The sequence below is a fragment of the Somniosus microcephalus genome, chromosome 15, assembly GCF_052327205.1.
Source record: "Somniosus microcephalus isolate GS21.2 chromosome 15, FLI_Smic_1.0, whole genome shotgun sequence".
Lineage (NCBI taxonomy): Eukaryota > Metazoa > Chordata > Chondrichthyes > Squaliformes > Somniosidae > Somniosus > Somniosus microcephalus.
Genome location: NC_141001.1, coordinates 73378569 through 73393390, shown reverse-complemented (window position 1 = coordinate 73393390; position 14822 = coordinate 73378569). Strand labels below are relative to the sequence as shown.

At 40.8% G+C, this 14822-nt stretch overlaps 1 protein-coding gene across 9 annotated transcripts in view; it reads right to left on the bottom strand.

Moving 5' to 3' along the window:
* LOC147107033 (serine/threonine-protein kinase BRSK2) overlaps positions 1-14822 on the bottom strand; it is a 1115513-nt gene that overhangs the window by 505046 nt on the left and 595645 nt on the right. For 8 of the 9 annotated variants that reach the window (XM_086008028.1, XM_086008027.1, XM_086008038.1 and 5 more), the window contains exon 3: positions 7506-7591. In XM_086008028.1, the coding sequence (XP_085864154.1) occupies positions 7506-7591 (86 nt within the window). Of the gene's footprint in view, positions 1-7505; positions 7594-14822 lie in introns of those variants that run through there. The other variant, XM_086008032.1, reaches the window with a different exon arrangement.

Sequence of the window (14822 nt, the reverse complement as noted above, 5' to 3'; positions counted from 1 at the left end):
GTTCACAGAACATTAAAGGCAGCATCTCAGGTTGCTAAAACTGTACAAAAAGCTAATAACATTCTAGGTTTTATCTACAAGTGGTATAAGAACATAAGAATCAGGAGTAGGAGTAGGGCATATGGCCCCTTGAGCCTGCTCCTCCATTCAATAAGATCATGGCTAATCATCGACCTCAAGTCCACTTTCCTGCCTGATCCCTATATCCCTTGATTCCCCACGAGTCCAAAAATCTATCTCAGCCTTGAATATACTCAATGATTCAGCATCTACCCCTTTGGGGTAGAGAATTTCAAAGATTCACAGCCCTCCGAGTGAAGAAATTCCTCCTCATCTCAGTCTTAAATGGCCGACCCTCTATCCTGGGACTATAGAATATAAAAGCCAAGAGTTAGTGATGAACCTATATAAAACCTTAATAATCCCTCAGCTAGAGCACTGTCTGGTATGAGGAAATACAAATACAAAGGAAGACTTGAGAAGTTGGGTCTTTTTCTGTTCGAACAACACATATTACAGGGCAATATAATATAAAGTTAGGAAAAGATGGGACAGGGTAGATAGAAGCAGACTGTTTCCAATAGTTGAATGGTCAAGAACAAGGGGTCATAGATGCAAGGTTAAATGCAAGAGATTTAGAACAGAGTGAAGAAGAAACTTCTTTACACAGATTCGTGAAGCTGTGGAATACAGTTTCAGGGTTAGTGACTGAGACAGAACATGCATCAACATTCAAGATAAGATTTGATAGGTGGATAAAAGAAAAGGGGTTGTTGGAATATGGGAACAGGGTAGGGAAATGTGAGGAGAAGTATCTGCTTGCATGGAGAGTAAATGCCAACATGGACTGGTTGGGCCTAATGGCCTGCTTCCATATTCTAACTTCTATGTATTTCTATGTACTTGTTCGAAACTGAGCAAAGCTCCCACTACTCTAATTAGGGAAAGGGGATTAAATTTGGCTTGGGCGCTAGCGCAAAATGCGGAATAGTGAATTGGCAGCGCGCTTTAGACCTCGCCCAAACTTCGTTTTCATTGACTTTCATTGAAGAGAAAGCAGACGGGGTGCAAAATGGACGACCGATTCAATAACACCCATTTTGCACTACCACCAACGTTCCCTCTAAAATTTCACTGTTGTGCGCTGCCAGTTTTTTCAATGCACGGTACCTTAAATTTTTTACATTACATAGAATTACATAGGATATACGGCATAGAAACAGGCCATTCGGCTCAACCAGTCCATGCCGGCGTTTATGCTCCACTCGAGCCTCCCGTCTTTCCTCATCTAAATCTATCAGTATAATGCTCTATTCCCTTCTCCCTCATATGCTTATCTAGCCTTCCCTTAAATGCATCTACACTATTCACTTCAACCACTCCCTGTGGTAGTGAGTTCCACATTCTCACCACTCTTTGGGTAAAGAAGTTTCTTCTGAATTCCCTATTTGGTTTCTTGGTCACTATCTTATATTGATGGCCTCTAGTTTTGCTCTTCCCCACAAGTAGAAACACTCTCTCTGTATCTACTCTTACCAAAACCTTTCATGATTTTAAAGACCTCTATTAGGTCACTTCTCAACCATCCCTTTTCAAGCGAAAAGAGACCCAGCCTGCTCATCCTTTCCTGATAGGTTTACCCTCGTATTTCTGGTATCATCCTTGTAAATCTTCTCTGCACCTTCTCCAGTGCCTCTATATCCTTTTTATAATATGGTGACCAGAATTGCAGACAGTACTCCAAGTGTGGTCCAACCAAGGTTCGATTCAAGTTTAGCATAACTTCACTACTTTTCAATTCTATCCCGTAAACCCTAGCGCATGCTTTGCTTTTTTTATGGCCTTGTTAATCTGTGTCGATACTTTGTGATTTGTGCGAGATCCCTTTGTCCTCTACCCCATTTAGATTTTTATTTTCTAAGTAATACGTGACCTCCTTATTTTTCTTACCAAAATGTAGTACATCACATTTATCTGTGTTGAATTTCATTTGCCAATTATATGCCCATTCTTCAAGTTTAATAATGTCTTCTTGTAATTTTCTGCAGTCCTCCTCAGTGTTGGCTACCCACCCCAATTTGGTGTCGTCCGCAAATTTAGAAATTGTGTTTTTGATTCCAAGTTCTAAATCATTTATATAAATTGTGAACAATAGTGGTCCCAGAAATGATCCTTGTGGAATACCACTACCCACCTTCTACCACTCTGAATAACTACCCTTTACCCCTACTCTTCTGCTTTCTGTCTTGAAGCCAGCCAGCAATCCATTCTGCTACTTGTCTATTATGTGGTACCTTATCAAAGGCCTTTTGAAAATCTAGACAGATTACATCTACTGCATTAGTCTTGTCTACTCTCTGTTACCTCTTCAAAAAATTCAATGAGGTTGGTCAAGCAAGACTTTCCCTTTTGAAATCCAAGCTGACTATTTATTATTATATTTTTCATTTCTAGATGTTCTTCTATTTTCTCCTTTAGTAGGGATTCCATTATTTTTCCTACCACTGATGTTAAGCTGACTGGCCTATAGTTTCCTGGACATGTTCTATCTCCCTTCTTAAATATAGGTATTACGTTAGCTATCCGCTAGTCCTCTGGCACTACACCTTTTTCTGACAAATTACTAAATATGTGTAGTAATGCCTATGCTATTTCTTTTAAAATGTAATCCGCCCGGGCCATCCTCTTTGAGTTTCATTAGTTTATTTAGTATATCTCCTTGTTTTATTTTAAATGCACTTAACTCATTACTAATCTCATCATCCGATGTCATCTTCACCTGTTCTATCTCCCTGGTAAATACTGAAGCAAAGTAATTATTTAATATCTCTGCCATCTCTCTATTGCTGCCTGTGGTATTATCCTCTACATCCCTTAGTGGCCCTATTCCCATCCTGACGTTACTTTTTTTTATTGATGTGCCTGTAAAATATTTGACTTTTTTGTTTTATGTTCCTTGATAATTTAATTTCATAGTTCCTCTTTGCCTTCCTAACTCCTTCATATTCTCCCTTTTCATGCTCTTCCCCTGCTATCCATGTACTTAATGTATGCCTCTTTCCTTACCCTCAATTTTTCCCTTATGGCTTTATTCATCCACCGTGTCTCATTAGTGTTTAGCTTGTTCTAATTTATTAGCAGAATATATTTTTCCTGGACTCTGTTGAACACAGTTTTAAATGTTTCCCATTGCTCTTCTACATCATTGTTTGCCAATACTGTTGTCCACTTTATTTTCCCAAGTTCTATTCTCATCGCCTCAAAATCAGCTTTTCTCCAATCTATTACCCTGGTCTTTGTTATACCTATTTCCTTCTCAATTATTATCTTAAAGTGTATTACATTATGGTCACTATTGCCTAGGTGTTCCCCTACTTTTACTTCTCTTATCTGCTCTGGTTCATTCCCTATTACTAGATCCAATAGCGACTCCTCCCTTGTTGGGCTTTTTACATATTGGGTTAGAAAGGAGTCCTGTACACATTGTAGGAACTCCATTTCCTCATCCCCTTCACCTACCTCTTCTGTCCAATTAATATCAGGGTGGTTGAAATCCTCCATGATTATTATTCTATGTTTTTTACTAATTTCCCTAATTTGTCTGCATATTTCTTCCTCCACCTCCCTTCCACTATTAGGTGGTCTGTAGACTATCCCTATTAGTGTGGTTAATCCTTTATTATCTTTTATCTCTATCCACAAGGATTCTATTTCTGTGTTTCTGATAGCTGCGTCATTTTTTTCTACTGCCATTGTTATCCCTAATAAGTACAGCTACTCCACCTCCCCTTTTCCCCTCTCTATCTTTTCTAAATATGTTATACCCTGCAATGTTTAATTCCCAGTCCTGATTTTTCTGTAGCCATGTCTCAGTAATCCCTACTATGTCTGGTTCCTCGCAATGCATGATTGCCTCCAGTTCCCGTGTTTTATTACGGACACTGTGTGCATTGTGGTACAGACAAATTAACTCATTTTAATAGCAGTTCCTCTCACTTTATTTTTAACCTCCTGTTCTATAACTATTTATTCCCTGGCCATCAATGTCCTCCCTTACCTTACTCTTTCCTATGCTCTCCTTTCCTGTTTTGTTTATATTTAGGCTTGTATATTTCTTGTAGATCCCTCCTCCCATCTTACTAGTTTAAAGCTTTTGCTACCTCCCTATTTACCCTTTCCGCTAGGACACGGGTCTCATTCTTGTTCAGGTGAAGCCCATCCCATCAGTACAGCTCCTTCCTGTCCCAGTACTGGTGCCAATGTCCTATGAAAAGGAACCCTTCCTTCCCACACCAGCCCTTTTGCCACGTGTTAATTTTCCTGATCTGACTGTTTCTATGGCAATTTGCAGGTGACTCGGGCAATAATCCAGAGACTATTACCCTTGAGGTCCTGCTTTTTAATTTTGCTCCTAACTCCTGATACTCTTTCAGCAGGACCTCCTCCCTGTTCCTACCCAAGTCCTTTGTTCCGACATGAACCTCGACAACTGGATTTACCCCCTCCCTTTCCAAATTCCTCTTCAGCCGCCTCGAGATATCCCTTACCCTGGCAACACACCCTTCGCAATTCTCATTTTTGGCTGCAGAGGAGGCTATCTATCCCCCTAATTATAGAATCCCCTATCACTACCACATTTCTATTCTGCTCTTCCCCCCACCCCCTCCACCTCCCCCCCCCCCCACCTTGGACAGCCTTCTGAGCCATCGTGCCTTGGTCTGCATTATGGCTGTCTTCTCCTTGTCCTCGCAGGTAACGAATACATCGTACCTGTTGGACAGGACCAGTGTATGCGGGACCTCCTTCTCAACCTCTCCTAAGTCCCCGCTACCCGGCTCCCTAAAAGTCAGACCCTCCCTTTCCTGAACCGGTGCTTTCCTCTGGGGTGTGACTGTATTCTGGATAAAACTACCAGAAATTCCTCCCCCTCTCTTGTGTTTCGGAACGTCTCTAACTCCCACTCCAGCTCAATGACTCTGAGCCGGAGTGACTGAAGGTAGACATTTCCTGCAGATGTGGGAATCTGGGACTGTCTCACTGTCCACAAACTGCCAAATACTACAGTCACAACACATAGCCTGCCCTGCCATCTCTAGACTTTATTTATTTGCTTATTTAATTAGCTAAAGTTTTTAAACAAATGATTATTTATAGCTATATTAATTATTTAGTTTCTCTAGTCAAGTTAATATTTAATAACGTAATAGTTATAGTTCCCCGGCTCTTAGTTTAAAGACAAAAATACTGTACTACTCACCCAACAATCACCTACCTGCTGTCCTGTGACGTCACTCCATACTTTTTTTAAATCACCGTTCAGGTCTGCTGTGCCCCGCTCTTTATATCTGCTCCTCTCAGCTGATTGTCCCACTCTTTATATCCGCTCCTCTCAGCCAATTTTCCCGCTCTTTTTGCGCGACCGCGCGGTGTTTTGAGAGTTTGAGTGGTCCGCACGGTACCTTCAAGACTGCTACACGCCCGCACACAGCTTAGAGGAAACACTGGCTACCACCAAAGACCAATTTCACCCCAAAGTGTCTTAAATTCAACTTCAGCAGACCAACCTCACTACAGCGGAGTGACAGTTCTATTTTCCACACCTGCTATCCCTGTGGCCTTCCCAAGTAACAGGTCCAACATCATGCCAAATTGGGTGCAATATTGTTCTGTGGCCACATATGCATTAGTAACTGGGCTCAAGCTGCCCGGACTCACTTGAAATACGGCCCTTTGAATCTACTGAAAAAGGAAACTTTCATCCCGTCAATCGTGGCTGGATTTGAACCCAAGTACGGAGGTTGAACAGAAAGCCTGCTAATCCACTGCGTCACCCAATTGCAAAAATAAATGTATTTATGCTTTGAGAGAGACAGGTTTCCTTTCTTCTCAATAATTCTTCCTTCTTCTCCATGTGGTTCCTCCTGTGCCAGCAACACACGACAGGTTAAGATGCATGATCTACAGGCTTCTGCCAAAACTGCTTGGAGATCAGCCAGGATGAGATATGCAAGATTAGTCCAGGCTGACTATTCTTCCATTTGGCATCTCCCCATGGCAGCATGAGTGAGAGCAGGAGCTCATTGTGCAGTCGATCAATATCTCAAACCGGCATCTGATTCCTTTGTCAGGGGACCTTATGCCGCATTCCTGTGACATATCAGAAATATACCTTTTAAAAATGGCCATACCAAAGTTTTCAACTCCCGTCCTTGAGGAGGAAAACAAAAACATTTTTTTTTTGCTGGCATAAGCCAAAGGCTACACTAATAAAACAATGGGCTACAAAACATCACCAGGCCAAGAAGAGTGTAGAATTCCAATAGGAATGTGAATGGCTGTGGCCCATGCCACCTTTAAATCTACTCATCTCTTAGACAGGGAAAATTCACATTTCTAAACATAGATCACAACTGAAGTTTGGAAGTATTGTAAAAATAAACAGAATCTGCCTAAAGCTCCCTGTGGTCTTATCATGAATGAGGGCTGAGATTCAGTAACATGGAGAGGCCTCTGTGGAAGAATTCACCAGTCTTGATTTCAGTACTGGAAACTTCACATAAAATGGTTGCCAACAGATGGCTTCTAATCAGGCTTTTTAAACTGAAAGAAGATACCTATGATATGTGCCAGTAAGTATGCACAGGTTTTTTTTTTTTTCTGAATTTTCGTTCCTCAGTGAGGGACTCTTTTGTAATCCTTACACTCTTGTCAGTTCAGCATATTGTAGGTCAGATGCACAGTAGTACTTACTCTAGTCCATCAAAGCGTTTTAACTGAAATTCAGAAGAGTATCTCTACTGCACTATTAGTTTCCATATCCCAAACTAGTCATCCTTACAATCTGAGTGAGACAGCTAATTTAGTGATAAATTATGAACAGTTTTGTTATGTGGGCCTACACCAGAAAACTAATGGAGGTCATCTAAACTCATTCACTTTCACCTCATCCGCCTGGGCTGCATTTTAAGCCAGGCCCTGGGTGTGAGAGAAACAGGAAGATAATCTATTGTGTCATCCAGTTCTCACCTCCTTATAGCATTTAAATATTCTGATGATTCCAATTGTACTTTAGCTCATATGAAAACAACCTATCATTGTCTATAAGTTAGATAGTATCAGTTCCATTATTGTAAAAATATATATCTTGCTACGCATAGCAACTTAACACAGGCTTGGAAGTATTCTGTATATAAAAAGTCAGCTTTCACACAATGTTTCAAAACACACAACATCAACTATGTGAATAGAACATGCACCCATTGACCCCAAGACTTTTAGGTGAGCGCAGTAATTCAAATCTTTAGATCCAGTTGTGTAGCAACCCGCCTCCCACTTTAAAATACAAGGTTTCAACAATTATCAAAATATATTTTGTATACAACAAAAATTCGAAAGGTTATGGATAAGGTGAACAGAAGCATGTTCATTATAAACCAATTCATTATAAATCAACAGAAACGAACCAGTAAAATATACTTTCAGTTAAACACCAAACATATACCTACAAATATTTTTTATTTTCATAGACGTCGTGTAGCTTTAAAACGTGTGGATGTTCTATTAACTTCAGGATAGCTATCTCCCGTTCCACCTAAAAGATAAGAAGAGAGAAATGTCACACTAATACTCACACACCAATGAAGTTCAGTGCTGTAACTTAACGCAACATTACGATTATATGGCATCTATTTCTGTACTTTTTAAAGAGAAAACAAGCGCAGCTGTTCCATTCTACAGACTAAACCGTACAGATGTCTCAGAACTGAAACAGCATCGAGTCAAAAGTAACTTAATCAGAGCATACACTAACCTAATGGTAATTTTAATGCTATTATTGGAAATATTGAGTTAATTAAAGGAACTATTGATGTTATGATCCAGTGGGCTGCAACAAAACCAAATATACAGCAGTTGAACGCGCGGACGTTATTTGGATTATCGTATCCAACCAATTGATGAAACTTTGCTACACAAAGTGATTACATGAGCACTTCCAGTTGTAACATATTCCAGTACACATACTGTAATGGATGTCATCTTTTTGTATGTTCCTTCAGGTCACTGAAACATATGAAGTTTAATCTAATAACCAGAGAATAAAATTACAACTACTAGATCTACTATTTCTCCCCCCTCCCCATCATTTCTCAATTAACTAGCCTGCTACTGAAAGTCAAATTGCAAGCACTATGAATATTGCTTTTGGAATCCTGGTATTTACAGTACTTGCATTTCTAAATAAAATGTACAGCTGAATTTTATTGACCATTTCCAACTACTTTCCAGTACCTGTGTTGTGTGACTTTCTCTAGAGCATTGTTGCTTAGTCAATCAATAATCCCTAGACGTTTTATGGAAATTCCTGCTTTGGAGGCTTTCAGTTTCGCAGAATGTGCCTCTGAGGAGTATTAAGGTACCTTCTCATGTATATAACAGTTCTCATTAACATTAAATTAAAAGTTTGTCTTAAAACTTGTGGTAGAAGTAAAACTGTGGAAAAACATTTGCATCACTCGTGCGGAATATCTTTGCAACTCCCTCAAACCCATGGACAAACCAAAAATGCTCCTGTTTTGTACAGATCCATACATTTTTCACAATCATGATCGTGATCCATTAAACACTGAATATATCTTGAGAGAGGCTGGTTATTAATGCCCTTATTTCACAAATTAAGGACAAGAAAAGGTGACATATTACAACAATAAACATGACATTGTAGAACATACGAGGCAACAAACTATATTAAATGTGTGGGCACCATTTTGTACCCAATCCAGCTAATGATTCTCCTCCTTATTTTACCGTGGAAGATGGAAGGTCTGGGAGAACACACAAGTGTGGTATTAATGTCAAGGCTCACTAATGCATTAAAGCTGATACCAAGTATGAGAGTGAATCATTATAGAAATCTGTCAAGTAGCTGAGTCATAAAAGTACATGTCTCTGTCAACCATTAGAGACGGTCACAGGCCATCTTGGTATGATACCAAGGAAACAATCAAATCCCATCTGAGCAAGAATATTGCCAAAAAGATGCCGGTTTGTCGGTAAAGGTCTGTGAATACAATTAGCTCTTCCTCGCATGCATCCAGCCCTAGAAAGAAAGCCTTCACTCCTGAAGCCTGATGTAATATTTTTAGGGCCTAGCTTTGACCTACCAGAAAGTGGCAGATTGAATGACAGGTTTTTAATTTTTTCAGTTACTCAGATCTACACACACGTGTTATTGAGACTCCATCATCATGAGAGAAAACAGATTGAAGTATACTTTTTATGCTGGCTATGCTTTCTTTAAAGTTCCCATTTGACTATGGAACAATGAAAGCAGCTACACACTTACAGTGCATGTCACAATAGTTCCTTGTACATAAGCTGCAGTAACGTCAGTTCTCAAGTGTACAAATGGCATTACAGGTGCATGTGCACAAGGAACCAATCTTATCATGTGTCAAATCTTGCTGGAGCGGGGCATCCCGTGGCATGCCATTAGTTAGACTTTTTCCTGCACCCTTCAGCTTAAAATTATTTTGCACCATAGCTTGCTGGAAGCGCGAGCAGATAATATGCAGTGAGGGCAATGGGGCATCTGGGACCTTAATGAATGGCGGGACCAACACTGTATCTCCTTAACCAATGAGATTTAAGAAACAGAGGAATGATTGAGAAGGACAATGAATTAGAGTCAAATCAGGTATAGAAAGAGAAATAAAGATAAGGGAAAGAAAGATTGGATTAAGAGAGAGAGAAAACATTTTTAAAATTTAAAGTTGAAAATTTAAAAATCTCTCAGAAGAATTTACTACATGCAGGAATGAGACTAAACAGTTTAAATGGTTCCCCTTCTGGGCCAGAGTTGTTGATTGGCATTGCATTAACAATTATCACGTCGTTAAAATGGTACTTATGCTATTAATTACTAGTCCTAACTTTCTGCAGCAGGTTTAATGGGCAATTAATGTGCAAATCCAGCAAGTTCTTAAATAACGGGGAGGCTAAGGGCGCGATGCCGTTTGTGCGAAGCAAATGGCAGAGCGGTGTAAATCAACCAGCATGTTCTGGAGATACGTAACTCGTGGCGTATCTCTTAATCCCCTGAACTCGCTGACTGATTTGTGCATTAATAACAGCTTGTCGTTAACACACCATTATTTTTCCAGCAAGATTTGGCCCATTATTGCACTTGCAAACCTTATTACTACCGCTTAAGTATGGGGCTAGTGCACTGGATATTGTTGATGTTAGCACATTTTACTGTAACAATCTTACAATGGCCATCTGGAACTGCTGTCTCATCAGACCACTAATAAAGGTGCCACACTAGAGCCTCATATAATAGTACTAATATTATCCAGTGGCAGTGCATTAACAAATTACAACACCTGCTGTCATTAAAAAAAGCAGACATTTTATTAACACCAAACAACCTTGGTACAGTACTATGCTGATCAAATGAAAGTTGTGGCATAAGTGAAAACTTAAAACACACCCAGAGATCCCATCCTCATAGCACAAAGGCAACAATGACAACAGGATCCTGATTTTAATGACCACATTAACATATTTGTTCTGATGCATATGGAAACAGGGCATTCGAGTGTACGCGAGCATAGAGGGTTATAAGAACCCATATAAAAACAACAACTTGCATTTATATAGCAACTTTAATGTAGGGAGACGTCCCAAGGCACTTCACAGGACTGTAATCAGACAAAAACGGACACTGAGCCGAAGGAGATATTCGAATGGGTGACTAAAAGCTTGTTCAAAGAGGTAGGTTTTATAGAGAGTCTTAAAGGCAGTGAGAGAAGCGGAGAGGCAGAGGGGTTTAGGCAGGTAATTTCAGAGCTTAAGGTTTAGACGGCCGAAGGCATGGCTGACAATGGTGGGGCGAAAGGAGTGGGGGATACACAAGAGGCCAGAATTGGAGGAACACAGGGTTCTTGAAGGTTTGTAGGGCTGGAAGAGGTTGGATATAGGGAGGGGCTAATTACTGTACATTCCAAAAAAACAAACACTCTAAACAATGCAAATTAATCTTACTCTGATATTACAGATAGTTTAAAGTAGTAACTGCTTAATCCAAAGAAACAGTAAATTCAGAAGTTATATTTGTATGAACTGAAAGAGTAATATTAGATAGCTTCACAGAAAACCAAACCTGAAAATAAAACTCTGGCTAGTAAATAAAAAAAAACATAAAGGACAGACAATAATACCAGTGGGTAAATCATATACGAGTACAGTGTTGAAAAATAACTCTCTGACTGACTGAATGCTGAATTGTCGGGAAATGATCACAAAAAGGATGTCAATCTATTATCCCATTCAACATACTGGTGGTAATAAGGAGTCTTCCATGATGACATGAATTGGGAAGCAACTTCGAAAAGCTGCAAAAGGACCAGAAGAGCAAACCTCGGACTCAAAGAGTAGCTGAAACTCTGATTAAATAGCAACTGAAAACTGCCTCTGCTCCACCAGGGAGGTGAGAATAGTAGGCTGACTGAAGAACTCAAACGACAGCCTCATTCTTCAAGATCTTGTGTCAATCTACCTATCTTCAGTTCTCCCGTAAAGTAAAAGCAGCCATCCATTATTAATTACACATCACTTCACTGATGTCCCTCTTCCATTGTACAGGGGTAATCAAGAGCTTCCTGTAGTAGCAAGGTGTCATGACTGAAGCCTCCATATATAAGGTCACGTCACATGTAAAACAGACTCTTATGAATTATTCTTTCCAAATAATATTGTTGCTTTCTGGTGTTTTGTTCTGTGGGGGGGGGGGGGGAAGAGAGAGGGGTGAATAGAAAACAGCCCACGGGACTCAAAATATACCAGTCCTGTCTCCTGGTCTGAACAGCCTAGTGAATCTTCAATAACAAACCTGAGTGTATTACATTGCTGCAGAATTAATCCCTGTGCCTTTATAACTATTAAATTGCAACATACTTAATAACGTTGCAATGCTATTATAATAATCCTCATGATGGGTTATACCAAATAGCTATACAGTTTTTGACTTAAAGCTCACATTAGTATACAATTTTATATTAATGTTAAATTATTTATTTTTAAATAGCTCTTTTTATTACACTAGCACTTACCCATGAATTAATGTCCACATTAAATGTTAAAATGTTTTTATATAATGTATTTCAGTCTAGTTCATATGGCAATTTATATTCTGTAAACACAAATATTCAAAATTATTATAATGAGTAGGTGTATTTGATTCAGAGCACTAACATCTTTTGTGCTTATATAATAATCAAATATAAATATTTGACAGTAGAAATGTATTATTTGTTGGAAGAATGTTCTGGGATGTCCAGTTTCTGTCATCTCCCTCCTCTTCAGCTTGTGTGACATGAAAAGGATCACACGCATTGGATCACTCTAATGGAGTGAGTAAAGCTGCAAGATCTGCTATCATTACTGCAGGAGTGGATCAGGATCTCTCTACAAGCTGATAACTCCCCCACCCCAGCCCACCAGCACATCGCGGATAATAGTCATGTTGACGAAATTTGTTTTTATTAAGATATACACCTTCAGAAACATACCAACTGTACAACAGTTCAAGGAGGTAGACTGCAGCTTTAAGAACAAAAAGATACACAGGGGAATGCATATAATCAATTCCATTATAGGACAATCTCTCTTCAATTACTGAAGAAACTGGAAATCCATACACCAGAGCATTAATTACTCCTCATTCCAGATCGTAGGCTCCAAGGGCGTAGTTATACTGCAGATAGTGCTGCGAGAGCTTGTCTTTGAGTGTGCAGTGGTTGCATAGACTAGAGTTATATTGCCATTCTGGTGTGTTCAATTTTTTGACATTTTGGAGTGATTTTGGGCCCTAGAAAGTGCACATACTATTGATGGGTGAAGGAAACAACCTATTGTATTTTGCTGGGTGGTACTTCTAGGTCCTGGTGTTATCACATCATGAAAAAGCACATTCAGATGTTATTTTGTGCAACCATACACCTACAAACTTAAACTATGCTGCAGCCATGACTGTGTGTTTAAAACCATGGGCTTCACACCTCCTGCACAAATACCTAATGCTGTCAGATTTCTGATCTGGCTCCTTAATTACACCATCACTGACAACCAAGTTGTGGCATTGCAAAAGTATTACTATAATTGCAGAAATAAAAAACAGAAAATGTTGGAAACACTCAGTAGGTCAGGCAGTATCTGTGGAGAAGAAACAGAGCTAATGGCCGCGATTTTCCCATTGGTGATGGGTTGGGTGCTGGTCAGGTGGTCGGTGGGTTCCGATCCCACAACCGCTTTCAGCCGGTAAAAATTTGCGATTTTGCCCTAATTGTGCAATTGAGTCCCTGCATGTGTGTTCCCTGGCCAATTAGTGTTTTGGGTCTGGAACTCGCCTCTGCTAACGTCTGTGAGCCAGCTGCATTTAAGAGACCCATGCAGCCTTGGTTCATTTTCTCATTATTTGCTGCTGGATTTGCCTGTTACAACTGCTGCCATGACTACCTCAAGGGCCAAGGCCTCTCCCAGTTATGACAAAGACTCCCTCTCCATGCTCTTGTGGAGGGAGTCAGAGGGCACAGGGCACACTCTTCCCATCCTCTGGGCAGAAGAAGCCACCACAGCAAACAAAAGCAGTCTGGCTGCAAATTGCTCAGGAGGTGAGCTCCAGATCCATGTGCCCTCGAACCTGGGTGCAGTGCAGAAAATGGTTCAATGACCTGGCCCACTTAGGAAAAGTGAGTATAATATCACACTTGTCCTCAATTTGCTCCCCATCTCCTCTCATCACCAGCACTCTGCATTGTCAACCTACTCCTGCACATCCCACTTTACCCTTACATCCCTTGCACCCTTTACCATCCCTCTCTCTCTATGTACACAATCACTTCACTATTCGACTATGCTGCCCTCACACTCGCTATCACTGTGATGCGATGCCAACAACTAACAACACACAGGGAGGGCCCTTGGTATTGGCACCTCACTCCATCTTTGTCTCCTTCTAAGTATCTATGCTATGGATTCGCTACACTCACTCCATCATTCTCACTCAAACTCTCCTTGTGTCCCTCATTGCAGGAAAAGAAAGCCCACAATAAGAGGGAGAGGGCTAAGACAGGAGGAGGGCCACCTTCCATAGCCCATCTCACCAACCCTGAGGAGACGGCCCTGGAGATCATTGGAGGCGATGAGGATGTGGATGTGGGGGATGGTCATACGGGGGCAGCAGAGCAAGCTGGTGACAGAATAGATTTGCATCTCTCTCATTTACATTGCATGAGTGACTGATACAGCATCTGACGCTCCTACAGATTGACTTATGATCATCTGCACAATTCTATGTGCATGCTACGTTAATATCACATGTATAACTCACGCCTTTACTCCCCCACAGGACCATTGACAGCCCCCTCCCTACTGTCCAGGAGGAAGAACCTGAGCCGGAAGACACCTCAGAGGAACCTGCAACCTCTGAGGGCGCAGCGTCAGCAGAATTAAGCACACAAGTCCAGCGCAGGTACGCACACCTCGGAGGGGACCTTCGTGACATAGAGTAGTGTTGTCACCTGGTGTATCACAGCTCACAAGTGAGCGTCAGCAGATGGTGGAGACAAGGACAGCAGTGGAGAGTCCTTGTCGGAGGCTGCAGGGCGCTCCCAACTCTGCTCAGCTGCATGTGGACCCTGTGCCTCTGGGGCCAACTAGAAAGAGAGTGGTGCTGGAACTCCAGGAACAAGTGCAGGAGTCTCTGGCAGGTTTTGCATCCAGGGTTACTGCGAGTGGGGAGAGGATGGAGGAGTCCATGTCTA